We start from the raw sequence: 16,139 nt of genomic DNA, 5'->3' as shown, positions 1-16,139 counted from the left end.
TTTATAGAGAATCATTTTATATAGTTCTTGTGTTCTATTATCTTATCTGATTTACGATGGAATATGTAGATATGCAAGTAGTCATGGACATATGATTGCAGATATTGGGATTGACTCTTGTATCCCCGTATATTAGTTATAAGGGGTCTCCTATATTTGAAGTTTATAATACAACTAAGAGGGATTAATCTATTAGGCATCATTAGACCCCGATTACACTAGATATCACGAGCATTTTACAATCTGCATTTTATGTATTTTTGATGTATATTATACAGTTGTACAGTATGAGAGGTCAGATTGTTAGGGATATATGACACCACAACTTGCGCGAAAGTGTCGCAGTTAGAATTAGCCGTTGCGATTAGAAATCGATACAGTGTCGCAGTTAGAATTAGCCGTTGCGATTAGAAATCGATACAGGGCAATACACACTGTTTAGAAAGTGGGTGGGTATGTTATCAAGTATCCTATTGGAACATGTAAAAGGGTTCCCTCCCAATGATATTAGTCTGTAAATGTTGTAGATGGGCTTGTCACATCAAGTCCTGATTGGATAGGATCAGACCAATTGGGAGGACGTGCTGTTTAAGATATTTCTGTCAACACGCGTGTGAAACCTTCGTGCAAGCGCAGTGAAGCCCTTAGGACACCAAAAAAGTTTATTTAAAATTTTAATCATGTATTTACACCTGATGAAATGGTCATGGTAGATCGTGAAACGTTGTGTTTTGAAGATTAAAGTCTTTTTATGATATGAGACTTTTCCACAAGCTTTATTTTTTTCATTTTATTACATTTTAAACCAGCATAGCTTGTGAATATCACACCGAGTGTGTAGAGGCTAATTTGGAGCTGGGAAAAACTACAATCTGAGTACTGCAGTTTTTCATAACATCTTTTCTGAATCATGTTCATGACAGCCGGCTAGAGCTTCGAGTGGCTTGGAGAACATGGGAAAAGTTGTCGTACATATGTGCGCTGGCTTTTATCTATATCATTGATTGTGCACTATGGTTGCACCTTCTTTTTCTTTTTAACACCTTACAGAACACAAATTTGAACACCAACAGATTTGGAAGAAGCAGCTTGCCATGACTTTTTGGATATTTAGAGATCTGTGGGACATTCCTTTAGACGTCTTGGGAGATATCCATTCAGATTCTGGATAAGTGCTTTGAACTCTTACTATTACAAGAACTTTGCACTGTTTTTTAGAATCACTTTGATATGCAATTTTTATATTATATTATATTGCACCATACAAATCGTATTTTGATATTTTTGTTTTTGGATACATTTAGATTTGCTCTTTGACACACACTGAGCACATAAGATAGTTTTGCAGTATATTTAAGTGGATAATTTGAAATTTGATACATTTATACCTAGATATTTTGATTGTTTCAGCCTATTAGGCGCATCCAATTTCTAATCACATATTTTGGCTCGTAACATGTTACTTGCAAGATTTACCATAAGGTAAATACCTTTTTATTGGTGCAAATCTAAGTGTTTCTCCTGGAGCCGGGTGAGGATTCTCCGCATTTTATCTTTTCTTCAGGATGGCCTGGAGAAAGGTTTGTCAGTCAGTACTCTGAAGGGTCAGATTTCTGCACTGTCTATTCTTTTGCACAAACGTCTGGCAGATTTGTTCAGGCTCTGGTCAGAATCAAGCCTGTGTTTAAACCTGTTGCTCCTCCTTGGAGTCTTAAAGTGAAGGTAAAGTGACAAGCTCTATTCTAATTAATAACAGATAATAAACCAAATAAATATAACTTTCATTCATCAAATTTTTTAAAGATTTATATTACCGGAGATATCTTAATTTATTATCCTGTATTCGGCTTTCCGAAAATCAACCTGTAGAACAGTTTTTTTTTTTATAAACAACGATCACGTTGTTCTGTTGTCCAATTGATTCTTTGGCCGTTAGGCGGCCGTCAATTCACGTCATAATAACATGGGTCTTTATGCGCATGCGTGACATCTTCCACTGCGCATTTGTCAAGCTTGCGCGACATATTCCACCGCCCATTTGTCAAGCTCGTGCGCACTATAAAATTCCCATATACTAATACAAGCGCTGCAGTAGAGACAGACACCCTCGATTAACGCATGCGCAAAGATCTATGGGCAAAACTTAAGCGCATGCGCAGTTACTCCATGTTCGATGTGCACGAGCAAACTAGACACGTATAGAGCGGGTGGGACCGCTCTATACATCACAGTATCAAAATCCAGGAAATGGAGGATGGGAGGAGATTCTGCAGGGAACGGTATGACAAATATAGTTAAATTTATACCGAAATAAATATATTTTTTGACAAAACAAACCTAGCGACTGGTTTTGACTTAGTAAAAGGTACATATATACAATAGCTAGTTAAGAAAACTTTACCTTCACTTTAACCTTGTTCTTAAAGTTTTGCGGCAGGCTCCGTTTGTGCCGATGCATGTTGTTGATATCAAATTATTATCTTGGAAGGTTTTGTTTCTTCTTGCTATTTCATCCACTCACAGAGTTTCTGAGCTTTTGGCTCTGCAGTGTGATTCCCCGTACCTTATTTTTCAAGCAGATAAGGCAGTACTAATTTGGGTTTTCTCCCGTAGGTGGTGTTGGATCGAAACATTAATCAGGAAATTGTTGTTCCTTCTTTTTGTCTTATCCTTCTTCCCATATGGAACGTCTTTTGCATAACCTGGATGTTGTGCATCCTCTTAAATTTTACATTCAAGCAACTAAAGATTTTCAGCAATCTTCTGCCCTGTTTGTTGTTTTCTCTAAAAAGCGTAAAGGTCAGAAGGCCAATTCTACTACCCTTTCCCTCTGGTTAAGAAGTATTAAACATTTAGCTTATGAGACAGCTGGTGACAACATGGTCCTCTTTGCATACTTTTTCTAAATTCTACAAATTTGAAACTTTTGCCTCGGCTGAGGCTTCTTTTGGGAGAAAGGTTCTTCAAGCGGTGGTTCCTTCTGTTTAGGTCCGCCTGCCTTGTTCTTCCTCCCTGTTAATTCTTTGTCCTCTAGCTTGGGTATTGGTTCCCACTAGTAATTGGAATGAAGTTGTGGACTCTCCATGCTATGGAAAAGAAAAGAAAATGTATGCTTACCGGATAAATTTCTTTCTTTCCGGGCATGGAGAGTCCACGACCCCGCCCTCTTTCAATTTTAATTTGGCAGTTTTTTTTAGTAAACCTCAGGCACCTCTATACCGTTGTGACAATAATCTAACTCTGTTTTTAAAACATACATTTTGTTTGTGTTGTGTTATTTTAAGATTTGAAATAAAAGTTACATTTTAAACAGATCACCTTATCACACCTTCAGATAATGATGTAACCAACCATAAATATAATAGGGAGTGAGAAGTGCTATTTAGATGCATCTTTTGGTCAAATTCTTTTTTTGATCCCTTTTAACAATGAGATCCCTCTGATGCTTTGGAAGCTCTCTGTGGACCATGGCTTTTGCTGTAGGATGCGACTAAGAAAATGTCAGGAAAGACTTGCTAGAACAGCTGAACTTTATTTGGGGTTAATCAGAGGCACTTTAAATGATGGCAGGTGTGTACTGACTCCTATTGAATGCGATTGCTTATTTCTGAACACAGCTACATTCCCAGTTATGAGGGTGTGCACACTTATGCAACCACATTATTTTTTTTTGTTTATTTCCCTCTACCTAAAAGATTTCAATTTGTTTTTCAATTGAGTTGTACAGTTTATAGGTCACATTAAAGGTGGAAAAAGTTCTGAAATTATTTTTCTTTATCTCGGTTTTTTACATCTCAGAAACCTGACATTTTAACAGGGGCGTGTAGACTTTTTATATCCACTGTAGTTTGATGCCTTCATATTTTTGTCAAGAGAACACAAGCTTTTAGCAAAACAGATTGCTTGTTTCTGATTCCAAAAAGTCATAGTCACGGTCAAGCTCCTTAATGGGCTACTATTTAAAGCTGGATCTTGCAGACAATTTCAAGAACCTACAAACAAAAAGGGGAACAGGTACCGATAGGTTGAAAGCACGCTCTACTAGGGCAGCTGCTACTTCTTGGGCTCTTGAGGCTGACGCTACTCCAGAGGAGATATGTCAGGCTGCAGTTTGGAAATCCTTCAATACCTTTGTGCACATTATACGCATGATGTTCGTGAATCGGCAGAATTCTGCCCTCAGTTTTATCTGAATAAATTGTTGTTGGTTTTGAAATATTTCGAGAGTCTTTGTATTTTTTCCCACCCTTTCTTTGTACTGCTTTTTAATCTTCTGGCTGGTAAGTATTACCAGGGGGCCAAGATCATTGGAAATTAACACCAACATTTCCATACCCTGGGTAATACTTTCCAGGCTCCCTCCCTCCCTTTTGTTTGTTCACCCTTTTCTGGGCTGGACATTACTTAGAGGAGGAAGGGGTGATGCTCCTGAGCTACCTTTGTATTGGTAGCTAGGGGAGTGGACAATTCTCTCCACGCATCTTGGGAGAGGGTTTCTCACTTATAAGTATTACCCAGGGTATATATATTTTCTCTGCTCATTTTATGGCTCTTTTTCCTTTTTCTTACCTCACTATGCTTGACTATACGTTAGCCTGAGGTATGTGTGAGGAGGGATGTGTTTATAGAGTTCTTGGGGTTTGGGAATCTTTGCCTCCTCCTAGTGGTAGGGAAGAGTAATGGATTGAGGACTCTCACCACCATGAAAGAAATTCCTTTATCAGGTAAGCATTTTTTTTGTAACACCTGAGACCTCTTTGAGCCCTTATAACTTTTTTATGCAGTTTTGTAATCTTTTTCTCTTGTAAGGTGTATCCAGTCCACGGATTCATCCTTTACTTGTGGGATATTCTCCTTCCCTACAGGAAGTGGCAAAGAGAGCACACAGCAGAGCTGTCCATATAGCTCCCCCTCTAGCTCCACCCCCCAGTCATTCTCTTTGCCGGCTCTAAGCACTAGGGTCTCTCGGGAGGGTAAAGTGAATGTGGTGTTAGAAGTGTAGTTTTTATTATCTTCAATCAAAAGTTTGTTATTTTAAATGGTACCGGTTTGTACTATTTACTCTCTAGCAGAAAAGTGATGAAGATTTCTGCTGAGAGGAAAATGATTTTAGCATGTTGTAACTAAAATCCACTGCTGTTCCCACACAGGACTGAGGAGTACCAGAAAACTTCAGTTGGGGGGAACGGTTTGCAGGGTAGTCTGCAATAAGGTATGTTCAGTCATTTATTTCTAGACAAGACTGAGATAATGCTAGAAGAGACTGACAATATCCCCATGAGGGGGAGGGTAAGCTATGTTCACAGACTTAGTAAGGAATTGAATGCTTGCATAACAGGGCTAATTATGCTGGTTGACACTAATTCAGGGCAATCGATTGTTTATCTAAGGAATGGCTATTTTTTATTCACTTAGGAATGAATTTTTAGGCCTCACAGCTCCGGAGTAGAGTGGGAGGAGCCTAATTTTGCGGATCAGATGCGCAGTTAGAATTGCAGAGAAGTTCATGCTGCTTCACATGGAGGGTCCTGCTGCTGTTTGAGGGCCTAAGAGAAGCTATATTCCCCCAAATCTGATCCCTAAGGGCAGGTAGGGCCACAGCAAGGCTGTGGCAAGGTGCTGTAGTAATTTTAACCGGGTGGTGGCTTTAGGCTGCTCCGGTTTGGGCATTAAGGGGTTAATCGTTTTGATACTAGTGGTGCAATCTTACTAAGGCTTCAATTACATACTGTGAAAATTTCAAAAGGATTGCTGCATTTTTCACGGTTTTGTAAAATTGTGTGCCCTTTTTATCTCTTAAAGGCACAGTAACGTTTTTTTCAAATTGTGTTTTTTATTTGATTAAAGCGATTTCCAAGCCTGTTTGTGTATACTACTAGTCTGTTAAACATGTCTGACACCAAGGAAAATCCTTGTTCAATGTGTTTAGAAGCCATGGTGGAACCCCCTCTCAAAATGTGTCCCACTTGTACTGATATGTCTATACACTTTAAAGATCATATTGTTGCACTTAAGAATGTGGCCCAAGATGATTCTCAGACTGAAGGTAACGAGGGTAGCCCGTCTACCTCTCCCCAAGTGTCACAACCAGTTACGCCCGCTCAAGCGATGCCTAGTATCTCTAGTGCGTCTAACCCTTTTACATTACAAGACTTAGCGGCAGTCATGGATAATTCTCTTACAGCCTTCTTATCTAAACTTCCCGTGTTACCTGCAAAGCGTGGTAGCTCCGTTTTAAGAACAGATTATGAGCATTCTGACGCTTTGGTAGCCGTATCCGATATTCCCTCACAACGCTCTGAAGTGGGAGTGAGGGATTTGATGTCTGAGGGAGAAGTCTCTGATTCAGGAAGGGTTCCTCCTCAGACAGATTCAGATACATTGGCTTTTAAATTTAAACTAGAACACCTCCGCGTTTTGCTCAGGGAGGTATTAGCTACTCTGGATGACTGCGACCCTTTGGTGATTCCAGAGAAATTGTGTAAAATGGACAAGTACCTAGAGGTCCCTGTTTACACTGATGCGTTTCCGGTCCCTAAGAGGATTGCGGATATTGTTACTAGGGAGTGGGATAGACCAGGTGTTCCCTTTGTTCCCCTTCCTGTTTTTAAGAAAATGTTCCCCATATCTGACCCCGTGCGGGACTCGTGGCAGACGGTCCCTAAGGTGGAGGGGGCTGTTTCTTCACTTGCTAAACGCACAACCATACCAATTGAAGACATTTGTGCTTTTAAAGACCCTATGGATAAGAAGTTAGAGGGTTTACTTAAGAAGAAAATTTTTGTTCAACAAGGTTTTCTTCTCCAACCTATTGCCTGCATTATTCCTGTAACTACTGCAGCTGCTTTCTGGTTTGAGGCGCTGGAAGACTCGCTCCAGACGGAGACCTCTTATGAGGAAATTATGGATAGAATTAAGGCTCTAAAGCTAGCTAATTCTTTTATCACTGATGCCGCTTTCCAAATAGCTAAGTTAGCGGCGAAAAATTCAGGTTTCGCCATTTTGGCGCGTAGGGCGCTATGGCTAAAGTCCTGGTCGGCCGATGTGTCGTCTAAATCCAAGCTTTTGAACATCCCTTTCAAAGGAAAGACCCTCTGTGGGCCTGAATTGAAAGAGATTATTTCAGAAATCACCGGGGGGAAAAGGTCATGCTCTCCCTCAGGACAAGTCCTTTAAGACAAAGAACAAAGCTAATTTTCGTTCCTTTCGTAATTTCAGGAACGGCCCCTCTTCATCCTCTCCGACTGCAAAGCAAGAGGGTAACGCTTCACAGCCCAAGGCAACCTGGAAACCTTACCAGGGCTGGAATAAGGGTAAACAGGCCAAAAAGCCTGCAGCTGCCACCAAGACAGCATGAAGGGATAGCCCCCGATCCGGGACCGGATCTAGTAGGGGGGCAGACTCTCTCTCTTCGCTCAGGCCTGGGCAAGAGATGTACACGATCCTTGGGCATTAGATATAGTATCCCAGGGATATCTTCTAGAATTCAAGGACTCCCCTCCAAGGGGAAGGTTCCACATTTCTCGTCTGTCTACAGATCAGACAAAGAAAGAGGCGTTTTTACGCTTTGTAGAAGATCTACATACAATGGGAGTGATCCACCTAGTTCCAATTGCGGAACAAGGGTTGGGTTTTTACTCAAACCTGTTTGTGGTTCCCAAAAAAGAGGGAACTTTCAGACCCATCCTGGATCTAAAAATTCTAAACAGATTCCTCAGAGTCCCATCATTCAAAATGGAGACCATTCGGACAATCTTACCAATGATCCAGGAAGGTCAATATATGACTACCGTGGATCTAAAGGATGCATATCTACACATTCCTATCCACAAAGATCATCACCAGTTTCTCAGGTTCGCTTTTCTGGACAAGCATTACCAGTTTGTGGCTCTTCCCTTCGGTTTAGCCACTGCTCCCAGAATTTTCACAAAGGTGCTAGGGTCCCTCCTGGCGGTTCTAAAACCGCGGGGCATAGCAGTGGCGCCTTACCTAGACGACATCTTAATTCAGGCGCCGTCTTTCCAAAGAGCCAAGTCTCACACAGAGATTGTATTGGCCTTTCTAAGGTCTCATGGGTGGAAGGTGAACATCAAAAAGAGTTCTCTTTCCCCTCTCACAAGAGTTCCCTTCCTCGGTAGAAATGAAAATATTTCTGACGGAGGTCAGAAAGTTAAAACTCTTAACTACTTGCCGAGTTCTTCATTCCATTCCCCGGCCATCTGTAGCTCAGTGCATGGAGACAATCTGATTAATGGTAGCAGCAATGGACATAATCCCTTTTGCTCGGATACACCTCAGACCACTACAACTATGCATGCTCAAACAGTGGAATGGGGATTATGCAGATTAGTCTCCTCAAATTCAGTTGGTCCAGGAGACCAGAGATTCTCTTCTCTGGTGGTTGTCTCAGGATCACCTGTCTCAGGGAATATATTTCCGCAGACCAGAGTGGATCATTGTAATGACCGACGCCAGTCTGTTAGGCTGGGGTGCGGTCTGGGACTCCCTGAAAGCTCAGGGCTTATGGTCTCGGGAAGAAACGCTTCTCCCGATAAACATTCTGGAACTGAGGGCAATATTCAACGCTCTTCAAGCATGGCCTCAACTAGCTGCGGACAAATTTATCAGATTTCAGTCGGACAACATCACGACTGTAGCTTACGTCAATCATCAGAGGGGAACAAAGAGTTCGCTAGTGATGACGGAAGTAACCAAAATAATCAGGTGGGCGGAGGATCACTCCTGCCATCTCTCAGCAATTCACATCCCAGGAGTAGACAACTGGGAGGCGGATTTTCTAAGTCATCAGACTTTTCACCCGGGGGAGTGGGAACTCCACCCAGAGGTATTTGCCCAGCTGACTCAGCTATGGGGCACTCCAGAGTTGGATCTGATGGCATCCCGGCAGAACGCCAAACTTCCTCTCTACGGGTCCAGGTCCTGGGATCCCAAGGCGGTATTGATAGATGCTCTAGCAGCGCCTTGGTCCTTCAATCTGGCTTATGTTTTTCCACTGTTTCCCCTTCTCCCTCGTCTGGTCACCAGAATCAAGCAGGAGAAGGCTTTGGTGATTCTGATAGCGCCTGTGTGGCCACGCAGGACTTGGTATGCAGGATCTTCTAATACAGGGTCCGTTCAAACATCCAAATCTAGTTTCTCTATGTCTGACTGCTTGGAGATTGAACGTTTAATTCTATCAAAGCGTGGGTTCTCTGAGTCAGTTATAGATACTCTGATTCAGGCTAGAAAGCCTGTCACCAGGAAAATCTACCATAAGATATGGCGGAAATATCTTTGTTGGTGTGAATCCAAGGGTTACTCATGGAGTAAGATTAGTATTCCCAGGATTTGTCTTTCCTCCAAGAAGGGTTGGAGAAAGGATTGTCAGCTAGTTCCTTAAAAGGACAAATATCTGCTCTGTCTATCCTTTTACACAAGCGTCTGGCAGAGGTACCAGACGTTCAAGCGTTTGTTCAGGCTTTAGTCAGAATCAAGCCTGTCTATAAACCTGTGGCTCCGCCATGGAGTCTAAATCTAGTTCTTTCAGTTCTTCAAGGGGTTCCGTTTGAACCTTTACATTCCATAGATATTAAGTTGTTATCTTGTAAAGTTCTGTTTTTGGTAGCTATCTCTTCTGCTCGAAGAGTTTCAGAATTATCTGCCTTACAGTGTGATTCACCTTACCTGGTCTTTCACGCAGATAAGGTAGTTTTGCGTACCAAGCCTGGTTTTCTTCCTAAAGTTGTTTCTATCAAGAATATTAACCAGGAAATAGTTGTTCCTTCTCTGTGTCCTAATCCTTCTTCGAAGAAGGAACGTCTGTTACACAATCTTGATGTAGTTTGTGCTTTAAAGTTCTATTTACAAGCAACTAAGGATTTCAGACAAACATCTACCTTGTTTGTTGTCTATTCTGGTAAGAGGAGAGGTCAGAAAGCGACTGCTACCTCTCTTTCCTTTTGGCTGAAAAGCATAATCCGTTTGGCCTATGAGACTGCTGGCCAGCAGCCTCCTGAAACAATTACTGCTCATTCTACCAGAGCAGTGGCTTCCACATGGGCTTTTAAAAATGAGGCTTCTGTTGAACAGATTTGTAGGGCAGCGACTTGGTCTTCACTGCACACTTTACAAATTCGATACTTTTGCTTCTTCGGAGGCTATTTTTGGGAGAAAGGTTTTGCAAGCAGTGGTGCCTTCCGTTTAAGGTACCTGTCTTGTTCCCTCCCTTCATCCATGTCCTAAAGCTTTGGTATTGGTATTGGTATCCCACAAGTAAAGGATGAATCTGTGGACTGGATACACCTTACAAGAGAAAACAGAATTTATGCTTACCTGATAAATTACTTTCTCTTGTGGTGTATCAGGTAAGTCAGGTAAAACATTTTTTGTTTAAACTACAGTCACCACTGCACCCTATGGTTTCTCCTTTTTCTTCCTAACCTTTGGTCGAATGACTGGGGGGTGGAGCTAGAGGGCGAGCTATATGGACAGCTCTGCTGTGTGCTCTCTTTGCCACTTCCTGTAGGGAAGGAGAATATCCCACAAGTAAAGGATGAATCCGTAGACTGGATACACCACAAGAGAAAGTAATTTATCAGGTAAGCATAAATTCTGTTTTTTATTTTTTATTATCAGATAGTGTTACTATGATTGTAACTGTACTTTTTATGTTGAAATAGTTTTTTTATTGTATTTTTACAAAGTTAATAAACAACAACTCAATAATGCATTATAATATAAATGGTTAATTGTCTATACATTTATTTTTAAATGATTCTGTCAAAGAATTTTTAAAAAATGTCAATATTGTCGTTACACTATTTCTTGGAAAAGTCCATGTTGGTGCCTTGCTTCGTAATAAGGAAATTCCATCACAACCCAAAGGATCACATAGTTTGTAGTATACAGAATGCCCTCATCAATCTGCAGCAATTGAGTCAACTGGGTCCTGGCTATCCACTATAACTGTACTTTTTAAATGTATTTGTGCATGTTTTGTGCCACTTTTTAGTCAAGCGTAACCGTTAACCAGAGCTCTGATGTACTATCCTGACACGTATTAAATTCAGTTAGGCTCAAGCCCTTTTCACTCGAGTACAACATTTGGACCTCTACTAGTAATCTAGCCCTATACTGGAGATGGTTCACCTTGCAATAATTTCACAATTATCTATATGTTTGTAAGTGTATATAACCAAATGAGTAATTTCTGATAGAACTGTAAAACTGATCTGAAAAATGTATTCTAAAATGGGCAACCATGATTTAAATAGTCTTACAGACTCGTGATTTAAAGGGACATAAAACAACATTTCTTTCATGTTTCAGACAGATCATACATATTTAACCCCTAAATGACCGGACCATTTTTCAATTTTCTTACCCTTAATGACAATGGCTATTTTTACATTTCTGCGGTGTTTGTGTTTAGCTGTAATTTTCCTCTTACTTATTTACTGTACCCACACATATTATATACCGTTTTTCTCGCCATTAAATGGACTTTCTAAAGATACCATTATTTTCATCATGTCTTATAATTTACTACAAAAAAAAAAAAAAATATGAGGAAAAAATGGAAAAAAACACACTTTTTCTAACTTTGACCCCCAAAATCTGTTACACATCTACAATCACCAAAAAACACCCATGCTAAATAGTTTCTAAATTTTGTCCTGAGTTTAGAAATACCCAATGTTTACATGTTTTTTGCTTTTTTTGCAAGTTATAGGGCCATAAATACAAGTAGCACTTCGCTATTTCCAAACCACTTTTTTTCAAAATTAGCGCTAGTTACATTGGAACCCTGATATCTGTCAGGAATACCTGAATATCCCTTGACATGTATATATTTTTTGTTAGAAGAGAACCCAAAGTATTGATCTAGGCACATTTTGGTATATTTTATGCCACCATTTCACCGCCAAATGCGAGCAAATAAAAAAAAAAACTTTAAATTTTTCACAATTTTAGGTTTCTCACTGAAATTATTTACAAACAGCTTGTGCTATTATGGCACAAATTGTTGTAAAAGCTTCTTTGGGATCCCCTTTGTTCAGAAATAGCAGACTTATATGGCTTTGGCATTGATTTTCGGTAATTAGAAGGCCGCTAAATGCTGCTGCGCACCACACGTAAATTATGCCCAGCAGTGAAGGGGTTAATTAGGTAGGTTGTAGGGAGCTTGCAGGGTTAATTTTAGCTTTAGGGTAGAGATCAGCCTCCCACCTGACACATCCCACCCCCTGATCCCTCCCAAACAGCTCTCTTCCCTCCCCCACCCCACAAATGTCCCCGCCATCTTAAGTACTGGCAGAAAGTCTGCCAGTACTAAATAAAAGGAGTTTTTTTTTTTTTTTTATAAAAAAAATAAAATATTTTAGCTGTGATGGACTCCTGCCTTAGCCCCAACCTCCACGATCCCCCCCCCAGCTCTCTAACCCTCTCCCCTATCTAATTGCGGCCATCTTGGGTACTGGCAGCTGTCTGCCAGTACCCAATTTGCCCCAAAAACAAAAGTGTTTTTTGTTCTTTTGTTTTTTTTTATGTTTTCTGTAGTGTAGCAGCCCCCCACAATACCCCTATCCCCCTCCCCTTCCCAGATCCTTTTATATTATTTGATTAAAACATCTTTCCCCCCCCCCCCCCCCTCTTCCCTCCTCATTGGTGTCAGTGCACATTGCACTTCTAGGAACCGGATGCCGGGTAGCGATGGGCCGCCCACCCGCCTCCCTGTTACGCTCCCACCCACCAACGAACCGGCACCATCGCTACCGGTGCAGAGAGGGCCACAGAGTGGCTCTCTCTGCATCGGAGTCTTCTAAAAAGGTATTGCAGGATGCCTCCATTTGGAGGCATCACTGCAATACCCTGAGAGCTGCTGGAAGCGATTGCGATCGCTTCCAGCACTCTCTTAGACAACTGACGTACCAGGTACGTCCATTGTCATTAACTACTTGTTAATGCATGACGTACCTGGTACGTCAGTTGTCATTAAGGGGTTAAGCAACTTTCCTTTTTACCTCTGTCATCAAATTTGCTTCATTATCTTGAAGCTTGAAGTTGAACACATCAGTTGAACCAATGACAAGAGACTTATATGTGCTGCAGCTAGCTCCTAGTAGTGCATTGCATGCTCCTGAGCCTACCTATCTATGCTTTTCCACAGAGGATACTAAGAGAATGAAGCAAATTATGTAATAGAAGTAAACAGGAAAATGTATCTGAATTATGAAAGTTTTTAATCCATCTTGTTTTGATCACAAATATTTTTGTGATGTACTTTAATCAGTTTTTGGTACATTTTCATCTGGATACAGGTTCCCCTGGTATACACAGGTAAGCCATGTGCTCGGTGTGTCGTCCATCATACCTACATAAACAAGGAGACTCGTGAATGTGTAAATGAATGTGATGAAAGTATATTTACTTACAACTACACTATTGCCTGGTGAGCCTCATATGTTTGGGCCAATGGTGTCCAATTTTTAAACATTGAGCCACATATACAAACCTGCACATATCCACATACTTAAAATATTATACAATGTATTCTCTCAGAAAGGACCGCAGAGAGAAGTAAGCTGTCCGCTACATTGATAAGCCACTTTGTTGCAAATGGTAGAAGAGCATTGTGGGCACTACCACTAGAAATATCCTGACAGGGTATGCTACTCTATAACCTCACATAATCATATGCTGCACACCAGCTTCTTACTGTCGCATGGATTCCTACAACAAGCTTCCATGGATCAAACACAAGCATTATACAATCAGTTTGAGTAATGTCTAAAACTAGCACTGGGGGGACCCTGTTTTGGATCTTATGGTACAGTTGGTTGATTAAACTATTCACAAATAAAAAAAATAATATATAACATGGGGCTATGGTGGCTCAATACCAAAGTCATACAAAAGTACAAAATATGAAACGCTTAAACACAGAAGATGTTTGGATCTGGTGTCTTGTAAAAATGTATATATATTTTTTTCCCAATTCTGCAGACTTATAAAGCCTTCCTCCCTGCCATGATGGCCTCTAACCACGGGCATTTGGTCAGTATTGCAAGTTCTGCAGGGTTAATTGGAGTTAATGGACTAGCAGGTGAGAACGTGTATTGATTTTTCAATATAAAACAAAATAAAATGTATTTTTTTTGCAATTGGACATTGTATTCTGTATTAATGATTAGTTATCTTTAAGCATATTTATTGCACCTCTAGAATGCATTTTCACTTTTTGACAAAAAAAAAAAAAAACGTTTTGGTTGTTATTCCTGTAGTAGGTTGAAACTGTTCCCCAGCAGTCATCCTAACCAGCGAGTATATCAGTATATATGTGAGTTTCAGTTGTAAACAATTTATTTTCTATTTGTTTAAATATCAGTTTAAAATTGATTTACATGCAAAACACATTTTTAAGCACAATAGATTTTGTCTATAGGAGTAATATTGTTCAACTGTATACCAAGAAGAGATTGTTTAGGGTTTGGTATGTATTAAATCATAATGTCAAGGGAGTCAAGTCTGTTATGTGTGTGGTTTTTTTTTTTTGGGGGGGGGGTGTTATTTTGTGTAAATAGTCTGCAACTGCATCATGCAGCCTAACAAAATGGCAATTGTGTTTCATAAACTTGTGTTTCTGGTCTGAGTGTTTACTTACATCTGGGCCATCAGATTATAAAAGAGACATATTATTCACATCTTTTCTACAAAAAAAAAACAACTCACTCAACTATGAAACAATAAACATGAGCTGGATAGACTTTGTTGCTTCTTTGTAACCCCAGTGCCACTTAAGGTGCTCTCTGTTCCCCAGAGCAGAATGCAACATCAGATATACATTTCTGTCTCTCTGGTCAGTGAGGTGTAGTTGTGTCTCTCTACGGCATGTAGGCAAGGAGCCCAGTCAGGTTTCGCCTTCTTACTCTTGTTTTAGAAGGGAATTGCCTGATATTTTGGGGCTGGACTGGTCTTTTTGGCAGGATCAGTGCTGCTACAGGATATTTCTTCTCTGTGGAAGGCTTGATGAGCTAATAGAGTAAGGAAGTTCACCCAGCTCATGTTCATTCTTAGTCTTTCTTTTTTGTATGCAAGCTACTTTTAGGTATCCCTAAGAGTAAGAAGCAGACATGAACACCTTGCTCATGTGTTTGAATGCCCGATTCTCTGAAGCTCTCTGGCCTGGCGAGATTTTATAAGATGCCTTGTGAGTATCACAAGGACAATCAGGGATTGTTTTAAAGCTAATTTTCACCTTGGGAACTGTCTATCTTATTAAGTGGGTTGAATAACATGCTTTATGTAAAATAGACACTTACTTTCCAATATAGTGATCAAATAAAATAAGCTGATGATTTCTCTCCATACCTGTGAGTTTTTAAGATGCTGGCCCTTATAGAAATGCAACTGAAACTTGCTGACAAGGTGCAGAAATGTACGTCTGGGGATGGATGCTTTCTGTCACTCAAAGGGGAACTGCCTGGTATTTCAGAGTTAGACTGACTTTTTAGCAGGACCAGATTGATAGGTTGCATATCTCCTTTCTCTGGATGCCACGATGAGCTAAAGGAGACAGCACCCTGAGTGGCACTGGCCTCACAAACAAGTATTTTTTTTGTTTTGTTTTTAAGTTAATTTGCAGTTGAGTGTGCCTTTCTCTCCATTTTTTGTAATAAAACTATTTTTGAATTTACCCTCACTTTAAAGGGACACTGAACCCACATTTTTTTCTTTCATGATTCAGATAGAGCATGCAACTTTCTAATTTACTCCTATTATCAATTTTTCTTCATTCACTTGCTATCGTTATTTGAAAAAGGCATCTAAGCTTTTTTTGGGTTCAGACTCTGGACAGCACTTTTTTATTGGTGGATGAATTTATCCACCAATTAGCAAGAACAACCCAGGTTTTTCACCACAAATGGTCCAGCATCTAAACTTACATTCTTGCATTTCAAATAAAGATGCCAAGAGAATTAATAAAATTTGATAATAGAAGTAAATTAAAAAGCTGCTTAAAATGTCAAGCTCTATCTGAATCACAAAATAAATATTTTGGGTTCAGTGTCTCTTTAAGTTTAATTTATAGATGCTGAACACACAAGCAATAATTTTTTTCTAAAAATTTCCAGTGTCAC

General features: G+C 40.2%; 1 protein-coding gene across 1 annotated transcript in view; it reads left to right on the top strand.

Moving 5' to 3' along the window:
- The window catches only part of SDR16C5 (short chain dehydrogenase/reductase family 16C member 5), a 119,883-nt gene that overhangs the window by 62,207 nt on the left and 41,537 nt on the right, over positions 1-16,139 (top strand). Inside the window, exon 4 of the mRNA XM_053715056.1 lies at positions 14,005-14,104. Coding sequence (XP_053571031.1) covers positions 14,005-14,104 — 100 coding nt within the window. The remainder of the gene's footprint in view (positions 1-14,004; positions 14,105-16,139) is intronic.

The sequence above is a fragment of the Bombina bombina genome, chromosome 5 (genome assembly GCF_027579735.1).
Source record: "Bombina bombina isolate aBomBom1 chromosome 5, aBomBom1.pri, whole genome shotgun sequence".
Classification (NCBI taxonomy): Eukaryota; Metazoa; Chordata; class Amphibia; order Anura; family Bombinatoridae; genus Bombina; species Bombina bombina.
The sequence above is the reverse complement of the archived record's forward strand: the minus strand, read 5'-3'. Positions and strand labels throughout refer to the sequence as shown.